General features: G+C 41.9%; 2 protein-coding genes and 1 pseudogene across 3 annotated transcripts in view; all 3 read left to right on the forward strand.

The window, feature by feature from the left end:
* The window catches only part of TMLHE (trimethyllysine hydroxylase, epsilon), a 143,870-nt gene extending 123,716 nt beyond the window's left edge, over nucleotides 1-20,154 (forward strand). Inside the window, exons 7-10 of one of the 2 annotated variants that reach the window (XR_004819832.1) lie at nucleotides 4,670-4,808; nucleotides 5,489-5,685; nucleotides 6,749-6,787; nucleotides 19,623-20,154. Coding sequence is in view for 1 of the 2 variants with exons in the window: in XM_027608875.2 (XP_027464676.1) it covers nucleotides 4,670-4,808; nucleotides 5,489-5,620 (271 nt within the window). In the remaining variant the exon portion in view is untranslated. Of the gene's footprint in view, nucleotides 1-4,669; nucleotides 4,809-5,488; nucleotides 5,969-6,748; nucleotides 6,788-19,622 lie in introns of those variants that run through there. The other variant, XM_027608875.2, reaches the window with a different exon arrangement.
* LOC113931094 lies at nucleotides 1,668-2,569 on the forward strand (annotated as a pseudogene).
* Nucleotides 19,255-21,105, forward strand: LOC113930876 (histone H2A-Bbd type 2/3-like). The gene is made up of 2 exons (XM_027608456.2): nucleotides 19,255-19,838; nucleotides 20,319-21,105. The coding sequence occupies exons 1-2, from the start codon at nucleotides 19,765-19,767 to the stop codon at nucleotides 20,803-20,805; spliced, it is 561 nt and encodes a 186-aa protein (XP_027464257.1). The 5' UTR covers nucleotides 19,255-19,764; the 3' UTR covers nucleotides 20,806-21,105.
* The last annotated feature ends 178 nt before the right edge of the window (nucleotides 21,106-21,283 follow it).

Consider the following 21,283-nt stretch of genomic DNA (forward strand, 5'->3'; position numbering starts at 1 on the left):
TGGAACATCAGGAATAGCATGGAGGACATCGGGAGAAGGAAGGGAAAAATGAAGGGGGGGAAGTTGGAGGGGGAGACGAACCATGAGAGACTGTGGACTCTGAGAAACAAACTGAGGGTTCTAGAGGGGAGGTGGGGTGGGGAATGGGTTAGCCCAGTGATGAGTATTAAGGAGGGCAGGTACTGCATGGAGCACTGGGTGTTATACGAAAACAATGAATCATGGATCACTACATCAAAAACTAATAATGTTTTGTATGGTGACTAACATAAAATTAAGTTAAAATAAAATAATAAAATAATCTCCTTTAACTTTTGAGAGTTTAATTATATTGTGTCTCAGTGTAGGTCTCTTTGGATTCCTCTTTTGGAGATCCTATGGGCTCCCTGGATGTAGCTGTCTCTTTCTCTAAGTTAGGATGGTTTTCTGTTATTTTTTCAGATAAGCTTTCTGACCCCTTTCTCTCTCTCTTCTCCTGGGACCCCTATAATGTGAATATTGGTCTGCTTGATGGAGTCTTATAATTCCCTTAAGCTATCTTCACTCTTTTTCATTATTTTTTCTTTTTGCTTCTCTGATTGAATGAATTCTTCCTTTCTGTCTTTGAGTTTGCTGATATTTTCTTCCACTTTATCTAGTCTGCTCTATTGACTTTTTCAACTTAGATATTGTCTTTTTCAGCTTTGATTTCTGTTTGGTACTTTTTAATATTTTCTATCTCATTGTTGAAATTCTCACTTTGTCACGCATTGGTCTCCTGACCTTGGTAAGCATCTTTTGACCATTATTTTAAATTCTTTATCAGATAAATCACTTATCTCCATTTTATTAGGGTCTATTTCTGGAGTTTTATCTTGTTGTTTTGTTTAAAACATATTCTTCTGTTTCTTCATTTTTCTTTCCCTCTGTGTTGGTTTCTGCATATTAGATACAACAGCCACCTCTCCCAGTCTTGATAGAGTGGTCTTGTGTAAGAGATGAACCTTATCATTCAGCTCAGCCTTAGCTCTTGGCTGTCGCTCAAACCTTTGTGATTTTCCAAGCCACTTTCTGTGGTTTTAATGGCTTCCAGTGTGTCAAGACCTGTCAGTCTCCCAAAGGGGAGGATCTTAGTCAGCACCTAGATGGAGGCTGATTGGAAGCCAGACCCTTGGTTAACAGCTTTTAAAGTATGCATGCAGACTTCTTTCCAGGAAAGACTGGGAGCTGGACATTTCTGTATGCTCCCTTTGCACTGAGCTTTGGGTAGATAGCCAATTAAGAAGCATTTCTTTGTTACTGTCCCATGGAATCTGGAACTAAAACCCCACTGGCTGCCAGAGCCAGGTGATCAAGGGGTGTATCCCCTGGACAGCAGCCACAAAAGCCAGAATGGTAGGCATGTATACAAGCTCATTCCAGGAATATACCAATGACCTGAGTGGGCCAGAGAGAGAATGTGCAGATGGTGCCCACTGGCTTTCTTCATCTCTGGGGAGGATTGCAGTCTGTCCCTAGATGTGTGCCAAAATAGAAGCCTGACCTTCGAGAAGCAGCTTTTAAAGAATGCAATAGGCCTTTTATAGAGAAAGACTAGGATATGGGTGTTTCTGTCTGCTATCTCTGTACTAGACCTGAGTTTTCCACAGTGAGTCTTCATAAGCCCATTAAAAACTGTTTCAAGCTGGGCCGGTACCACCATGTTCTCTCGGGCGGGCGTCGCTGGGCTCTCGGCCTGCGCCGTGCAGCCACAATGGATCCAAGTTTGAAATATGACAAATTTAAAAGATATTACCAGGCAACCAAAGTCAATCAAAAACATCCAGAAAGTCACTAAGTCTATGAAAGTGGTAGCGGCAGCAAAATATGCCCGAGCTGAGCGGGAGCTGAAACCAGCTCAAGGATATGGGATAGGATCTTTGACTCTGTATGAAAAAGCTCATATTAAGGTGCCTGAAGACAAGAAGAAACACCTCCTTATTGGCGTGTCCTCAGATCGAGGGCTCTGTGGTGCTATTCATTCCTCGGTTGCTAAACAGATGAAAAGTGAGGTGGCCACACTCCACAGCAGCTGGGAAAGAAGTCATGCTTGTTGGAATTGGTGATAAAATCAGGGGTATACTTCATAGGATTCACTCTGACCAGTTTCTGGTGTCCTTCAAAGAAGTGGGAAGAAAACCTCCTACTTTGGGGGTTGCATCCATCATTGCCCTTGAACTACTAAATTCTGGATATGGATTTGAAGGGTCTATCATCTTTAATCAGTTCAGGTCTGTCGTCTCCTACAAGACAGAAGAAACGCCCATCTTTTCCCTTGAAATCGTTGCAAGTGCTGAGAGCATGAGTATCTATGATGATATTGATGCTGACGTGCTGCAGAATTACCAAGAATACAGTTTGGCCAACATCATCTACCGTTATCTAAAGGAATCCACCACGAGTGAGCAAAGTGCCAGGATGATGGCCATGGACAACGCGAGCAAGAACACTTCCGAGATGATTGACAAACTGACCTTGACATTCAATCGCACCCGCCAGGCTGTCACCACGAATGATTGAAATCATTTCCAGTGCAGCAGCTCTGGATTAATGAAAACCAAGTTTCATCCTCAGACAAGAGATAAAGAAGGAAAATTCAGCCAGTTGATTTTATTTTTAGCTTACTGCTGTCCTTGTCAGAAGAAATTGTTGGTCCATTGTTTAAACTACTAAAGACAGCAAGATGTTTGTAAATTATCTTAAAATAAACAACTTACCGAAAGAAAAAAAAAAGAACTGTTTCTTTGTGTTCTATAACCTGGTGGGTCTCATGGATGCAAGCTTCATTGTCTTTCAAAGCTAGGTGTTTTGGGGGCCCATCCCTCATGCAGACATCTTAAAAGTTTGGGCACTAAATGTTGAGTCCAAACTCTTCACTCCTCAAGGAGAAGCTTGGAGTTGTGAACTTCCTTCTGGTTGCTGCATCAGGGATGGGTTTATGATAAAATTGTGTTTCAGCATTTTCTACCCATTTTGATGTGGGTTTTTTTTTCTTATTTACCCAATGTGTGTAGGAGTCACTCAGCTAGTTTCTGGATTTCTTTCAGAAGGAATTGTCCCAGGTGTAGCTGTAGATTTGGTATGTGCATGGGGGGAGGTGATTTTGGGAGATTTCTATGTTGACATCATGGACCAGACCACCAGCATTATTTGTATTAGTCCCAAACTGGAAACCACTCAAATATCTATCAACAGTAGAATGGATGAATAAATTGTGGTAGAGTCACACAATAAAATTCTATACAGCATGAAGGATAAATGATCTACTACTATATAACAACAATGATGAATCTCCTAAATATAATATTAAATGAAAGAATCCAGACACAAAAGAGTACAAGCAAAACTAATCTTTGGTGACAGAAGTCATGATGGTAGTTATCCTTGGGTTAGGGGAAAGACAAGGTGGAAAAGGGGTACAAGGGAGTGTTCTGGGGTGTGGGTAATGATCTATTTATTGGCCTGGATGCTAGTGATATGGATGTGTTCACATCATGAAAATACATCAAGCTTAAGATTTGTGTACTTTTCCGTATACGTACTATACTTCAGTAAAAGATTAATTTACCTTAAGTAAAAAAGAAATCCTTTAAGAAAAAAAGAAAGCCTTTAGCAAAGGCTTTTCAGTGACTTCCCATAGTACTCAGAATAAAACCCAAAATCCTTACCATGGCCTATAAGGCTATACATGATCTGGCCCATGGCTGCCTCCTCCACATTATTCCTTATCATTATTCCCCTTGCTTACTCAGCTCCAGCCACATGGCCTTCTTGCTGTTCTGCAAACATAATAAAAACTCCTTTCCATCCTAATGCTTTGTACTTGCTCTTCCCTTTGCCTGGAACACTCCTCTCAGCTTGTCACATTGTTGGTTTCTTGTCATATAAGTAACAACTCAAATGTCACTTCTTCAAAAAAGTCCTCACTCAACATACTCCATCTGAAATAGACTACCCAGTCACTTTTTATCACAGTACATTATTTTTTCTTTCTAACATCTGTAACTAGATATGTATTTATTACTTGTTCATCATTTGTCTTTCTTAATAGAATGTAAACTCCCCAAAGGCTGGGATCGTGTCTGCTATGTTCATCACTGTATCTTTAACACCTGACACCACCTAGCACATAGCAGCTGCTCATGTAAATGTTAGAGTTGAATGAATGAGTGAAGATCACTGAGTATTCTGTCCAGTAGGTCTGTAGCTTGGCTTTTCCCCACAAAGAGAAGCACCTGAGAAGTTCTGAGTCATTCTGCTAAAAAGAAAGCCTTGTCAGTATAACCTCTCTTGCCAACCTCAGCTTAGTGAATAGAAAGCTCAGATCTTTCCCCAGTGCTTCTGTAAAATTTGACCAAGAGAATGTACTTTAGGTAAAACATCATATCCTAAGATGGAAGAAACCAGCTAGAACTTACTTCTATCTCCTACCCCCAGATTCTCCAAAGGGGGGGAAAAAAATACATGGTCAACAGGCAGCAGGGCTCCTCTCTGCAATCCTATATCCCCAAGAGAACATTGACTTATTCTCACCTTATCTCTAGGACAAGTAATGAATATAGACAAAGCCTTATATAAAATTGCTCAATAAGCAATAGGTGTCTTTAACATGTGTTTGAGAATATCTTTTCTTCTCATGATTTCATCTTAGATACAACAACTATGACAGAGCTGTCATCAATACTGTACCTTATGATGTTGTCCATCGTTGGTATACAGCACACCGGACTCTGACAGTAGAGTTGAGGAGACCTGAGAATGAGTTTTGGGTCAAACTAAAGCCTGGCAGGGTGGGTGCCAAGTTCTAAAGATGTCAAGTAAGCTTGTTATACTGAAGCAGTGAATAATGGGTACTTCCTTAATATGTGAGTCACAGTCTTGCAAAGGTAAAAATGAAAAGAATCCTGGGTATTGGCTCTGATCCTGCCACTCACTGAATGACCTGGAAGCAGGTCCCACACCATATGTAGGCATCAGTGACTCAGTGGCTCTATATGTATAATGAGGGGTTGAACTAGATAATCCCTAAGTGTCCTTCCAGCTTTATATGATTTTTTTTTTGCTCTTGATATCCTCTGAATGAATAATGTCTTCAGCTTAGCATAAAACATAATGAAATAGTTTAACTTTTTAAGAAAGTGTATATTAAAAATTAAACAGAAAAGAAAATGAAGCCAGTTATCTGATTTGCTTTGATAAGAGAATAATTACTCAAGAAACATGAGCTTCTCAAGTACAGGGCCTAATTACCTGCTGTTGCTTTTGTAACTTCCACCCAGCCTACTACAGGGCTATGCACATCCTAATTTCCAAATGTTTGTTTAATCTCAAAAAGAAAGATACCTCATTGAATCTTAACTAGAGAACAACCTAAAGCTTTTCTTTTAAGTGGTCTCTTCTGATTTAGAATTCCTTTGGTCTGCTTTTGTTCTGATGGTGTTTTTTTTTCTCTCTTTTTGCCCATTCACAGGTCCTATTTATAGACAACTGGCGTGTCCTACATGGCAGGGAATCGTTTACTGGCTACCGCCAACTCTGTGGCTGCTATTTAACAAGGGATGATGTATTAAACACTGCTCGTCTCTTGGGGCTTCAGGCTTAAAATTGACAGCATTAGGATTATGGACACACCTGGCACCCTGGCTACCAGAATTTCATATCAGCAAAGTAATATTGTATCAAAACCTACTTCAAATTGTCTCTTTATCTCATCACACAAAACATAAATTGCAACTAGATCAGTTAGAAAGAAATGCATTTTAGGAACAAAGTCTTTGTAAAGCAGCAGTTTGCAAAATGTTTAGTCTTAAGACACCTTAGCACTCTTAAAAGTCATTGAGGACCCCAAAGTGTTCTTGGATGTGGGTTATATCTATTGATACTAACTGTAATAGATATTAAGACTGAGAAATGTTTAAAATTCAAGAACACAAAATCACACATCCCTCAGTATCAGAGAGATGGCATCATCACATGCCATATAGCTTTTGGAAGAGCCCTCTGTACATTTGTGAGATAAGAATGAAAAAGGTAAATATCATCTTAGTGTCATTATAAAAAATATTATTTAACCCACAGGCCCACTGAAAGGGGCTCAAGAATCCCTCCAGGTGTTTTCAGACCACTCTTTAAGAACCAGTGGGCTGGAGGATACCGTAAGACAGTCCTTTACATAGACCTGTGGATTAAAGAGTTCAGCTGAAGCCATAGATTTATATCTACAGTGTCCTAGAACTACAGATATTGTAGAAATTGCTTGATAGCACAAGCTCAGTGATAAGGTAGTAACTGAATATAAACATTGTTTTATCTTACAAGAAGGGTTATCTCCATCCAAGACATCTCTTGAAGAATTAAACTAGGAAGCCACAATAGCTCCTGTGGAACAGATCCATCCATTCAATAATTGTGTGAGGGATAGTTGCAGAAAGTTTTTAGAGACTTCTGAGGTTCCATATGATAATTCATATATATACACATATACCACAAGAGAGTACAGAGGGTTAGTCTGTAAGACTGTTCAGTGAACTCATCATGACAGATGATGTGCCTCCAAAGAACTGGAAATTACTATCCAACCTTGCATTTTTGCTTTTGATGGAATTTAGGATGCAATCTGTTTCCTCCATTTCTGCTGATCTTTTTTTTTTCTTTTCTTAAAATATTATACATGTTAATTGCTAAGATTTGCCTCGGTTAAGTATAACGCCTTGTTTCTTTTATTTTTTAGTGGCTCCCTTTATATATGGATGGAGAGACAGAGAGATGGGTATGAGGCTTATTTCATTGAAAGTGAAGCTGTACAATAACTGCATTGACCACTGTAGAATGATGAAAGAGAATCCAGGCTAGGATGTGCAGAAGAGGGAAAAAAAGGCATCATTAGTGGGGATAGAAGTCACAAACTCAGTACTCTGACAGAGAATAGAGTCTAATCTGATGTTCACAAAGAGTCCCTAGTTCACGTTTAGTAGTTTATGCATTATCTTATTGACTCATCCAGTGCTCTAAAATATGTTCTCAAAATATTTCTGCATTTTATTGTACTATTTAGGAATCTTTAGGGGTCTTCATGAAATTTCTTGTCCTTGGTTCAAAGGATTGATAATGAAGCCTAGGTCCTAAAGAACATACCCATTAGCAATCAGAACAGAAGTAACATTTTAACATGCAATCTCTTCTCCCTATTGTTAGGTACTCCTAAAATATGTCACCATTAGTCTTCCTCAGGATATTTATCCTTTTTGAAATTTTGCTTAACTTAGCCTTGAAAATTACATTTTAACTGTGGTCAGCATTGATTTATAACAAGCAATGGACATATTCAGGGTCCTGGAGAGATAAGGATACAGATCAATCTTCTCCCTCACCGAAGGACTTCCTTTACCTTCTGTTTCTCCTGGGACCTTGATTCATTAATTATTTCACCCTCATTTTCCTAAATTTTCAATCCATACTTTTCTATAATGTACTCCCTTCAAGAGGAAGAAAGAGGGAAGGGAATTATTTGAGTGCTGATCATGGTGCATTGAAAACTTTCTTTGTAAAATGTTTCTTTTTTTACATCTCTGTCTGGTGTCCCTGAATGTATAAGCATGGGTCCACGTCTACCAAGCTCAGTGTTGTGGAGTTACTTTTACCTTTTGCTAAGGTGGGATGGGCTCAGTAGGGTCAGGAGCACAACACCTAACATAGTTTTTTCATAATACAAATTTGTTGGAATAAGAATAAAATAATGAATCCTTTTCAAACAAATTTACCAGATATTACCATGTTCTCTATAAGGATGTCCTTTTGTGTTTGGCAGTTAACCAGCACTGAATTTTGTCTACCTTCATCTAGAGTGACAAACCATTCAAGTGTGTTCAGGACTGAGGGGTTTCCTGGGCTGCAGAACTTAGTGTTAAAACTGGGGAGTCCCACATAAACCAGGACTATTGGTCTCCCTACCTTCTTCCTGCTAGCAATGTCTTTTTCTTTAGTGTTCATCAGCGGTTCTTATTTCTGTCCAAGTGCTTGTGAATCACAACCTGTGTAGTCTATGATGAAAAGGAAAAAAGATGTATGAACTGTGGTGTGTTGTGCTGGTTCCCAAAGGAGACCGGCAGCTGCAGCATCATTTGAGCACTTGTTAGAAATGAAAATTCTCAGGCCCCACACCAGACCTACTAAATCAGAAACTGTGGGGGTGGAAGCCAGCAGTTTGTGTTTTAGCAAGCCCTCCAGGGGATTATGGTGCCTGCCAAAGTTTGAGAACCACTGAAGGGAAGAGCCTTGTTGCTAAGCTCTAGGCCCTATTTTGAGCTAGAGTTTCTTCTTCATTTTAAAATGGAGGCCTTGGACAGGGCAACATCTAAAGGTTCTGTCACTGTAATTTTGTTTGACCTCATAGCTTAAGTTTTCTCATATGAGCAGAGTAAGGAAAATACCTACCCCACAGGTTCTTCTAGCAAATTTGTGATTATTAAATAAGATGTTTGCAGCACATAATGATAACCAATAACAATAACTAACTTTCATGGTGCTTTCCATGTGCCAGACACTGTTATAACTGCTTTTAATCCCCACACAACCCTACCCCTGTGTTATAAATGAAGAAATAGAGGTAATGAGAGATTAAATGGTTTAGCCAAGGTCCCATGGCTAAATAAGTGTCAGAGTTTGGATTAGAATTTCGAAAATCTGGCCACAGAGACAGTGCTTTTAATTAATATGCCATATTCCAAAATAAATGTTAATGCCTTCCCCCTTGTCCTTATTCCAACAATATTTACAGTCTAGCTAACCATTCATAGATAGTAATCATCATCTGCACTCTTAAGTTCCTTCCAATAAAATCCTAAAAGAACCATGAGAATATCTACATGTTTTGCAAACAGTTTATAAATATCCACCAAACCCCCTACTTTTTTAAAAAACAAAGTGTTATTCACATTCTCTAATTCTACTTCTTCCAAAGGTAGAAACTTGATGATAGAATGACAGAAAGAAATCAATCCATTCAGCATCTTTCCTTCTTTCCACACTCTTGCAAAATATGTCAGTTGTTAGGATCAAAACCATGTTATAGGACATATTCATATCACTGCCCCAGGAAGCTCTTGGGCATATTAGAGATCCACTCACACAGCCAGCTGGTGGCTTAGTCGTGAAGTCAGGCCATGTCAGTGTCCTTGCCTCCTTAGGCCTACAACTCACCAGAGCCAAAGACCCTGGCAGATATGGTTGTAGTTCTTTTTTTGTTCTTTTCTGTTGTTGTCAGATCTACATTCAGGGGTTGGTGGGTTTGTGGGTAGTTTATCCTACTCTTTGGCTTTAAGCAGTGGGCCTGGCTTTTGTCTTCCATCTTGCTAAGAATACTTTTGGACCACTCAGAGTATAAAGTCTTAGCTTGATTAATGGAATCCAAGCTTCCTTTCTGGAAAAAATCATCAGGCATCTTTTACAATTGTGAAAATCATCTTAAGCCATGTTGGTGTGTATCATATAGTTTCATAGTGGTGTTCTAACCTACTTTTTATGGGTAGATAAGCATGGTAATTTATCCTGTGCATAAGTAAAGATCACAGGGTCAATGCTATGTGAACCTATGAAGTCAGTGAAGGTTTTTCTCTTCTAGCCACACCTTTCTCTATGGTCTATCCTTTGTCCCATTAATGATGGCCACTCCCTCCAGTTCAGGTACTCAGTATCCTCTTACCTTCTGCTTTCTAGATCCCTCTCTGATGCCTTGACTGAGTCAATGTAGTGTCATAGAAAGATCATGGACTTGGACAAAACTGGGCTTGAATTCCATCTTTGCCTCTGACTAGCCTGGTGAATTTGGAGAAGTCACTTTCGTTCCTTGGGCCTCTTTTTCTTCATCTGCAAAATAAGGCTTATAAATGTCATCTACCTGCTAAAGCTGTGATGAAGAATGAAATGAGGTCTTGTGCAGAAAGTGTGTACCACAGTGAGCAGCACACAATAAATACTCAGTAGTGGTTTATTTTTGTCACCAATGTTATTTGAGCAAATAAGAGGGAACAAGGTGAGTCTGTGTGTTTGACAGAAATCAGCATTCTACTTAGAGGGAAGGAGAAAAGCAATGAGAGTCAGACTTGGAGAAGTATGTGGAAATGCTAGGGGTAAGAGAGAGTAGACAGGTCATGAAATGTACACATATTGGCAGAGCATTCAAGCACAACCTGAGGGTTTATAGATAGGAAGTTGGTTTGAGTAGGTGATGCAGGAGCTGAGAGCTGAAAGGGTGAATGGATCAGAGAGAGAGGTCAGAGGATGGATCAGAGAGCTTGATGAGACAAGAAGAGTCTGGAGTAGTTTAGGGAGAGTGGCTTAATAACAAAGGTGATAGGATGAATGAGGCAGGTAGGAAGATACCTATGCCTGCCGTGATGTATAGTTAAGGTAGAACACATACTTACACATGTAACTTCACCATCTCCCAAAACCCCAGTGAAACTACTATAAAATGATATTTAAAATGATTGGAAGGGCAGGAAAGGAGGCAACAACTAAATTTTGAATGCTGAAAAGCAGATGGATGAATAGTAATTGACTTAGCAGACCCAGAAAGGTCACAAAGAATCTTAAACCCTTAGTGGGAGAAACCAAAAACCAACCTCATTTTTTACCCCCCTTTCCACCCCACCCCACAAGAATCTTCAAAGGCTGAAATATGTAACTCTGGAAGTGGAGGTGGGTAGTGGGCACCAAAATAATGAGGTTTGTTTAAAAACTGTTTAAGAATTTCCAAACCCCCTCCTGCATTTGATACCTGACTAAACTGAGGATCTGGCCCTTCCCTGCCCTGACAGAAATCTGGAGTGTTAGTCCCTGAAATGCAGAGGACTCTGGACTAGGAGCCAAAGGCTGGAATCTCATCTTAAAAACAGAAGAGTTAATTAGAGATATGCATCCTGAAAGCTGTAAATCCCCATCCTTCTCCACCTCAGACTCTAAAATTCTTGCAGCTGAAAGGTTCTTCTGTGAGCCATTTGACCAACTCAAGAGAAAAATATCTGAGGATATTGACAATAAAGGGTCCCCAGAAAGAACCCAGCTGAAATACTCTATGGTGAGTCTCTTTGTTTGCTATTGTGAGGGAGACAGGAGGAGGAGGAGACCCATCCAGTTGAGAATATTTATTATTAGAAATACAGGGGAGAGCTAAGATGGCAGCATAGCAAGAGGACCCTAGGCTTCTCTCATCCCTCAAACACAACTAGATATCAAATCATTCTAAATGCCCCAGAAATTAACCTGAAGACTGAGAGAATAAACTACACAATTAAAGGGAGAGAAGACACTACATCAAAGAAGGTAGAAAGTGTGGAGATGTGATTTGGAGGAGAAATAGATCACAGGAGCTGCAAAGGAAAGGGAGCTGTGGTTGCGGAGAAAGGCAAGAGAGAGAGCAGCACACAAGGAGAACACTTCCCCCAAAGCCATTGGCTAGGAAAAGTAGAGGGGCTGATTTTTGTGAGTTCTTCCAACCAGCAGGGTTTAAAGACTGGAGTTTTAAAGGTTGGTGGGCTTTGCTGGGATAGAACCTTGAGGGCACTACCCTACTCCTGAAGAGAAGGCAGGCAAACAACCCAGGGGCAGATGGCATTGAAACAGCCATCTGAGGAATGCCTGGGGCACACGGTGGGGGGGGGATATTTGCTCTTCTTGGAGAGTGTCCCTGGTCCCTGAGAGGTAGCATTCATTGAGACACATTTCTGGGGACAAAGGAGCCAGCTGGTGCCATTTCCCTCCCCCACCCCTCAGCATAAATGCAGAGCCACCTGCAGAGGGCAGTTTGGCCCCAGCACTGGTTGCCTAGCCTGCTTGCTCCAGGTCTCACACCCCTGCATTCTGGCACAACTACCCTTCTCAGTCAAACCTGCTCAGTCCCAGCATGGTGAGACCCTCCCCTAGAAGACCAGTGCAGGCCCTTCCCACACCATGTCCCCAAAACCTGGAGATTTAAAAGTCAGCAGGCTACGCTGGGCTAGAGCCCAGAGGGCACAGTGATGTTTCTGGAGAGAAGGCAGGCAAACAACCCAGAGGCAGACAGTATGGAAACAGCAATCTGAAAAACACCTGGTTCACATGGTGGGTGATGGTGGGGATTATTCACTCTTCTTGGGGTGCATCCCTGAGAGCAGTGGGCACAGAGACCCCTTTCTGGGGACAAAGGAGCTGGCTGGTGCCATTGCCTTCCCTCACCCCTCAGCATAAACACAGAACCACCTTTAGTAAATAGCCCAGTGCCAACACTGGCTGCCTAACCTGCTTACACCAGGTCCCACACCCCTGTGCTCTGCTGCTACTGCCCTTCTTGGTCAAGTTTGCCTCAGTCCCAGCCCGGTGGCCCCTTCCCCAAAAGACCAGCAGAAACTCCCACCCACACCATGTCTCCTTACCAGAGAGTTCTGCAAGGCTTCAGTTCTAGTGGAAGTGGTATCAGGTCTCATTTAACAAGCAGACCAGAGCACACCTAGTTAAAACTCACCACATTCTGGTCAGGGTCCAAACACTGCCCACTGCAGGCAAAGGGAAACTCTGCAGACAACTGGCCTTAAGTATAGAGCAGCCAAAACACAGCAGAATGCATGCAGCACACACCAGAGACATTCCCTGAGGTGCCAGGCCCTGGACACTATATGACCTTTTCTTCATAAAACCATTACTCTCAGGAGGAGGAAACATAACAGGCTTATCTAACACAGAGAAGAAGACAGAGACTTAGAAAAAAAAAATCCCAGGACAGAGGAATTCATCCCAAGTGAAAAAACAAGATAAGGTCATACCAGAGATCTAAGTGAAACAAAGATAACATGCTTGATGGAGAATTTAAAGCAACAATCATAAGAATACTTGCTGGGCTTAAGAAAAGAATAGAAGACTTCAGGGAGACCCTTTCAACAGAGATAAAAGAGTTAAAAAACAATCAGAAATGAAAAATGCAATAACTAAGATTTGAAATACACTTGATGCAAAAAACACAAGGATGGAAGAAGCAGAGGAATGAGTAAGTGATATGGAAGATAAAATAATGAAGCTGAAAAAAGAATCATGGAACACAAGAGTAGAATTAGGGAACTCAGCGATTCCATCAAACAATAACATGCATATTATAGGAGATCCCCAAGAAGGAAAGAAAAAGGGACAGAACATTTATTTGAGGAAATAATAGCTGAAAATTTCCCTGATCTGGGGAAGGAAACAGACATCCAGATCCATGAAGCACAGAGAATTTTGATCAAAATCAACAAAAGCAGGCCAATACCAAGGCATATTGTAGTTAAATTTGGAAAATCTAGTGATAAAAAATTTTAAAAGCAGCAAGACAAAAGACATACTTCACTTATAAGGGAAAACCCATAAGGCTAGCTGGGGATTTCTCAACAGAAACATGGCAAGCCAAGAGGGAGTGGCATGTATATTCAACGTACTGAGTGGGAAAAATCTGCAGCCAGGAAGCCCTATCCAGGAAGGCTATCATTCAGAATAGAAGGAGAAATTAAGAGTTTCCCAGACAAACAAAAACTAAAGGAGTTTGTGACCACTAAACCAGTCCTGCAAGAAATATATAGGGAACTCTTTGAGTGGAAAGGAGAGAGACCAAAAGTGACAAAGACAAGAAAGGATCAGAGAAAATCTCCAGAAACAATGAAAAACAAGTAATAAAATGGCACTAAATACATATCTATCAAAATATGATAACCTCATATCCTAACCTGCTTACACCAGGTCCCACACCCCTGTGCTCTGCTGCTACTGCCCTTCTTGGTCAAATTTGCCTTGAGACCCTCCCCTAGAAGACCTATGGACTAAATGCTACAATCAAAAGACATAGACTAAATGCTCCAATCAAAAGACATAGGGTGTCAGAATGGATTAAAAAAAAACAAGACCCATCTATATGCTGCTACCAAGAGACTCATTTTAGACTGAGAGACATCTGTAGATTGAAAGTGAGGGTGGTGGAGAAATATTTATCATGCAAATGGAGGTCAAAAGAAAGCCAGAGTGGCAGTACTTATATCAGACAAACTGCACTTTAAACCAAAGACTATAACAAGAGATAAGGAAGGGCACTATATCATAATAAAGGGGACAATCCAACAAGAAGATCTAACAATTGTAAATATTTATACACCCAATTTGGAAGCACCCAAATATATAAAACAATAACAAACCTAAAGGAACTCACTGATAATAATACAACAATAATGGGGGCTTTAACATCCCACTTACAGCAATGGACAGATCATCTAAGCAGAAAATCAATAAGGAAAAATAGCTTTGAATGACACACTGGACCAGATGAACTTCACAGATATATTAGGAACATTCCATCCTAAAGCAGCAGAATATTCTTTTCAAGTGCACATGGGACATTCTTCAGAATAGATCACATACTGGGTCATAAACCAGGCATCAATGAATACAAAAAGACCTGAGATCATACCAAGCATATTTTCTGACCATAACACTATGAAATTTAAAGTCACCCACAAGAAAAAATTTGGATAAAACCACAAATTCATGCAGGTTAAACAGTATGCTACTAAGAAATGAATAGGTCAACCAGAAAATAAAAGAAGAAATTTAAAAATACATGGAAATAAATGATAATGAAAACACAACGGCCAAAATATTTGGGATGCAGCAAAAGTGGTCCTTGGAGGGAAGTATATAGCAATACAGGCCTACCTTAAGAAGCAAGAAATTTTTGAGATAACCTAACCATATACCTAAAGGAGCTAGAAAAAGAACACAAACCAAGCCTAAAGCCAGTAGATGGGAAATAATAAAGATTAGAGAAGAAATAAATGATATAGAAACTAAAAAAGCAATAGAAAAAATCAATGAAGCCAGGAGCTGGCTCTTTGAAAAAATTAATAAAATTGATAATCCCCTAGCCAGAATTATCAAAAAGAAAAGAGAAAGGACCCAAATAAATAAAATCACAAATGAGAGATGAGAAAAAGTAACCCAACACCACAAGAATACAATTATAAGAGAGTATTATGAAAAATTGCATGCCAACAAATTGGACAATTTGGAAGAAATGGATAAATTCCTAGAAACATATTAACTAGCAAAACTGAAACAGGAAGAAATAGAAAAACTTGAACAGACTCATAACCACCAAAGAAAATGAATCAGTAATAAGAAATCTCCCAACAAAGAAAAGTCCAGGGCCAGATGGCTACACAGGGGAATTCTACCAAACACTTAAAGAGGAGTTAATACCTATTCTTCTCCAACTATTCCAAAAAATAGAAATGGAAGGGAAACTTCCAAATTCATTCTATGAGGCCAGCATTACCCTGACACCAAAACCAGATAAGACTCCACTATAAAAGGGAACTATGGGTCAATATCCCAGATGAACATGATGCAAAAATTCTCAATAAAATACTAAAAAAATGGAGTACATTAAATGCATTAAAAGAATCATCCACCACGATCAAGTGGGATTTATTCCTGGGCTACAAAAGTAGTTCAGGATTCACCAATCAATGTGATATACCACATGAAAAAAAGAAAGGCTAAGAACCATATGATCCTTTCAGTAGATGCAGAAAAAGTATTTGACAAAGTACAACATCCATTCATGATAAAAACCCTCAACTAAGTAGGTTTAAAAGGAACATACCTCCTCATAATAGAGGCCATATATGAAACAACCACAGCAAATATCGTCAGGGGGGAAAAACTGAGAGCTTTTCCTCTATGGTCAGGAACAAGGCAGGGATATCCACTCTCACCATTGTTATTTAACATAGTACTGAAAGACCTAGCCACAGCAATCGGACAACAAAAAGAAAGAAAAGGCATCCAAGTCGGCAAGGAAGTCAAACTTTCACTCTTTTCAGATGACATGATACTCTATATAGAAAACCTGAAATACTCAACCCAAAAATTGCTAGAACTGGCATGCAAATTCAGTAAAGTCACAGGATACAAAAACAACATAAAGAAATCTGTTGCATTTCTTTTTTTTTTTTAAGATTTTATTTATTTATTCATGAGAGACAGACAGAGAGGCAGAGGGAGAAGCAGGCTCCCGAGAAACAGGGAGCCCGATGTGGGGCTCAATCCCAGGACTCTGGGATCATGACCTGAGCCGAAGGCAGACACTTAACCATCTGAGCCACCCAGGCACCTGTCACATTTCTATACACCAATAATGAAGCAGCAGAAAGAGAAATCAAGGAGTCAATCCCATTTATAATTGTACCAAAAACCATAAGATGCCTAGGAAAAAACCTAACCAAAGAGGTAAGAGATCTGTACTCTGAAAACTATAAAAGACTTATTAAAAAATTGAAGATGACACAAAGAAATGGAAAAACATTCCATGCTCATGGATTGGAAGAACAGATATTGTTAAAAATATATATTACCCAAAGCAATCTACACATTTAATGCAATCCCTCTCAAAATACCAACAGCGTTTTTCACAGAGCTAGAACAAACAATACTAAAATCTGTATGGAACCACAAAAGAGCCTGAATAGCCAAAGCAACCGTTTAAAAGAAAAGAAAAGCTGGAGGCATCACAATTCCAGACTTCAAGTTAAATGACATAGCTGTACTGCTGGCACAAAAATAGACAGATCAATGGAACTGAATAGAAAAGCCAGAAATAAACCCACAACTATATGGTCAATTAATCTTTGACAAAGCAGGAAAAAATATCCAATGGGGAAAAGACAATCTCTTCAACAAATGGTGTTGGGAAAACTGGACAACAACATGCAAAAGAATGAAACTGGACCACTTTCTTACACCATACACAAAAATAAATTCAAAGTGGATGAAAGACCTAAATGTGAGACCTGAAACCATAAAAATCCTAGAAGAAAGCACAGGCAGTAAACTCTCTGACATCAGCCATAGCAACTTTTTCCCAGATATGTCTCCTGAGGCAAGGGAAATAAAAGCAAAAATAAATTATTGGGACTAATCAAAATAAAAAGTTTCTGCACAGTGAAGGAAACAATTAACAAAACTAAGAGGCAACCTACAGAATGGGAGGAGAGATTTGCAATGATATAGCCTATAAAGTGTTAATATCCAAAAATATATAAAGATCTTACATAACTCAACACCCAAAAAACAAATAATCCAGTTAAGAAATAGAAGACATGAATAGACATTTTTCCAAAGAAGACATACAAATGGCTAACAAACACATGAAAAGATGCTCAACATCACTCATCATAAGGGAAATACAAATCAAAACTATAATGAGATATCACCTCACACCTGTCAGAATAGCTAAAATTAACAACACAGGAAACTTCAGATATTGGTGAGGATGTGGAGAAAGGGAAAACCTCTTGTACTGTTGATGGGAATGCAAACTGGTGCAGCCACTCTGGAAAACAGTATGGAGTGTCCTCAAAATTTACAAATAGAACTACCCTGTGACCCAGCAATTGCACTACTAGGTATTTACCCAAAGAATACAAAAAGACTGACCTGAAGGAATAAATGCACCCCAATATTTACAGCAACATTATTTACAATATCCAAATTATGGAAAGTGCCCAAATGTCCATGTATTGATGAATGGATTAAAGAGATATGGTGTATATAAATACAATGGAATATTACTAAGCCATAAAAAATAATAAAATCTTACCATTTGCAATGACATTGGATGGAGCTAGAGAGTTTTATGCTAAGTGAAATAAGTCAGAGAAAGACAAATACCATATGATTTCACTCAAATGTGGAATTTAAGATGCAAAACAAATGAACATAGAGTGGAAAAAAGAGAGGAAACTGAAGAAACAGACTCTTAACTATAAAAAACAAACTGATGGTTACCAGAGGGGAGGTGGGTGGAGGGATGGGTTAAATAGGTGATGGGAATTAAGGAGGGCACTTGTGATGAGCACCAGGTGTTGTATGTAGGTATTGAATCACTAAATTCTATACCTGAAACTAATGTTACACTGTATGTTAACTAACTGGAATTTAAATAAAAATTTACCAAAAAAAAAAAGAAAAGAATTTCTTTTACAGTATCATCCAAAGGAATAAAACAATGAGGAATAAATTTAACAAAAGATGTGCAAGAGTTGTATTTGCTGAAAGGAGAACATTGCTGAAAGAAATTAAAGAGGACCTAAATAAATGGAAAGTCATCCTGTTTCAGTAAATTGAACATTTAATATTGTTAAGATGGTCATAATCCCCAAGGCAATATAGAGATTCAATACAACCCCTATCAAAATCTCAGTGACTTGTTTTGCAGAAATGTTAAAGCCAATCCTAAATGCATGTGGAACTGCAAGGGACACAGACAGCCAAAACAATCCGGAAAAAGAAGAACAAAGTTGGAGGACCCACACATCCCAATTTCCAAGCAATCCCCAAAACGGCATAATGGTGGCATAACGGTCGACATGTAGGTCAATGTTTTGGAATTTAGAGTCAGAAATAAATTCACAGATTTATGAATAGCTGATATTGAACAAGGGCGGTCAGGCCATTCAATGTAGGAATGAGCAATCTCTTCAAGGAATGGTGCTGGGAAAACTGAATATCCACAGACAAAGAATGTGGAGTCCAGTCTGAAACCGTGTCTGAAAATGAACTCCAAAACTGGATCGCAATCCTAAATGTAAGCAAGGAAACTATGAAACCCTTGGAACAAACCATAGATGTAAATCCTGGGGGATTTGATTATGCAACGGTTCCTTAAATATGGCAGCCAAAGTAAAGCGACAAAAAAAAAAGGGAGGAGAAGAGGAAGGAGGAGGAGGAGGAGGAGGACCTGTGTAGAAAGTGAAAGGCCAACCTCCCCCTCCCCAGGATGGGGGAAGCATTTGCAAATCATATATGTGATACGGGCGTATTTTTCAGAATGCATAAAGAATGCTTGGAACTCAACAACAAAGAGGTGAACGACCCAGTTAAAGAACGGACCAAGGACTTGAGCAGACATTCCTCCGAAGCGCATGTACACATGGCCAAGAGGCACACGAAAAGCTGCTCAACATCGTTAGCCATTAGGGACATGCAAATCAAAACCACCAGGAGGGGCGCCTGGGTGGCTGAGTCGGTTGAACGTTTGGACTCTGGACCTCGGCTCAGGTCATGCGTGATCTCAGGGTTGTGAGATCCAGCCCCACGTCAGGCTCCACAGTGGGTTCTGCACCGGGCATGGAGCCTGCTTAAGATTCTCTCTCTCTCTCTCTCTCTCCCCCCCCGCCCCCCCATCTCCCTCTCCCCCTCCCCCCGTCTCCCTCTCTAAGAAAAAGAAAAAGTCGCCATGAGATAGCACTTCACACCCAGTAGGCTGGCCTCTTCTAGGCACAAGAGAAACAAAACAAGTGGAAAATGACAAATTTGGGCGAGGGTGTGGAAGAACTGGGACCCTCGCACAGTGCTACTGGGATTGGAAAGTGGTACAGCTGCCGTGGGAATCCGTTGGGCAGCTCCTCAGTAAGTTACACATAGAATGACCATAGGAAGGACCCCGCAATCCCACTCCTAGATCTATACCCGAAGGCATTGGAAAGGGTGCTCCAACAGATCCCTGTACGGGAACGTCCACCGCAGCGCTCTTCCTTCCCATCTGCCCCAAGGTGAAGGTGGAAAGCACCGCAAGGCCTGTCCACTGACGCACGGGATGCACAACACGTGGTCTATCCATGCCGTGGGATATTATTCGGCCATCCATCAAAAGACACGAAGTGCTGATTCAGGCTACCAGGTGGAGGAACCCTCATGAAAACACGGGTGCTAAGTGAAAGCAGCCCGACCCCAAAAGCCACCGATTGGTCTTACGATCCCATCTCTAGGTAAGTCTCCCGAAGAGGCAAACCTCTGTGGACCGGAAGCACATGAGGGGTTGCCTGGGGGCTACGGGGGAGGTGGGGAGGGACGGAGGTGCTGTGGGGCGGGGGGGAGGGGGGGGAGTGACTACCTGACAGGTACAGGGGTCTCTTTTTGGGAGTGGTGCCCACGTTTTGGAACTAGAGAGTCGTGTTGGTCGCCCGACACCTCGAGTGTCTGCTTGGTACCACCGGACCCTCCACGTCTGTTTTTTGTTTTTTTGTTTTTCTTTTCTGTACAATGTCCCCGTGGGGCGGAAAGTGAGCATTCCCCTCAAAGAGAGGTTGCGGGGGGGGGGGGGGCGGTGAGCAGGTTCCTGCCGGTGCCGGTTCTCGGCAGGCCCAGGCTCCCAGCAGGGGCCGATGGGAAAGCAGTGACCTCACCGGATCTACGTGTCACGAAGTGTGTCCCCGGACCAATGAAAGGGGTCGGTCCGTAGTCGCTAGGAGACGGCGGCGTCGGGGCCCGAGTACCCGCTGGTTGGAGAAGTTGGGCCCAGCTGGCGCACCGCACCGCACCGCACCACACCGCACCGCACCGCACCGCACCGCCGAGCTAGGCCCGTCGGAGAAAGCGCAGTCAAGGCCCAGCATGCCGGGGAAAAGGAGCCGTCGAGCGTCGTCCAGTGGCCGGAGGCGGACCCGCTCCCGCACTGCCCGAGCCGAGCTGTCGTTCTCCGTGAGCCTCGTGGAGCGTCTCCTGAGAGAGGGCCACTACGCCCGGCGCCTGGGCTCGTCCGCACCGGTCTTCCTAGCGGCCGTCATCCAGTACCTGACGGCCATGGTCCTGGAGCTGGCAGGCAACGAGGCCCAGAACAGCGGCAGGAGCCGCATCACCCCGGAGCTCGTGGACATGGCCATCCACAACAACGCGCTGCTCAGCGGCTTCCTCGGGACGACGACCATCTCCCAGGTGGCCCCGGACTGGGACTAGCTGCCCAACGTGACCCGGGTTCTCGGGCCTCGGCCGGCCAGTCAGGCCTGCTCACCGCCCGGGCAGCCCCGGCCTGGCTGGTGCCTTGGGCAAAGTCCTGGACAGTCCAGAAAAGTGGGGCAAGGAACCCACGTGTCGAAGCAATAAAAACGAACGAAAGAAAGAACCCCATGTGTGTGCTTCAGTCGCTTTGTGTGGGACGTCGTTGGGGGACGTCCCTCTCCCTGGAGGGACCGGGGGGGGGGGTCGCGGGTGGTGGCGGCGTCTGGCTGCCGTGCAGAGAGGGGTCGGAGTCGGGGAGGACAGAGTTTCTCTCGGGGACAGTGCAGGGGGTGGCCCTGGGTGGGAGAGGCTGGCTGCGTTGCGGTGCGGGGAGGGGTCGGAGGCGGTGTCTGGCTGCGGGGCGGAGGACAGAGAAGAGCCGTTTCTCTCGGGGACTGTGCAGGGGGTGGCCCCGGGTGGGAGAGGCTGGCTGCGG

The sequence above is a fragment of the Zalophus californianus genome, chromosome X (genome assembly GCF_009762305.2).
Source record: "Zalophus californianus isolate mZalCal1 chromosome X, mZalCal1.pri.v2, whole genome shotgun sequence".
NCBI lineage: Eukaryota > Metazoa > Chordata > Mammalia > Carnivora > Otariidae > Zalophus > Zalophus californianus.

Bases quoted from the DNA above. Each gene is read 5' to 3' on its own strand.
- LOC113930876 (XM_027608456.2), top strand. From the start codon at position 19,765: ATGAAAACACGGGTGCTAAGTGAAAGCAGCCCGACCCCAAAAGCCACC. The intron at 19,839-20,318 runs GTAAGTCTCCCG...CGTAGTCGCTAG, and splicing joins TCTTACGATCCCATCTCTAG to GAGACGGCGGCGTCGGGGCC.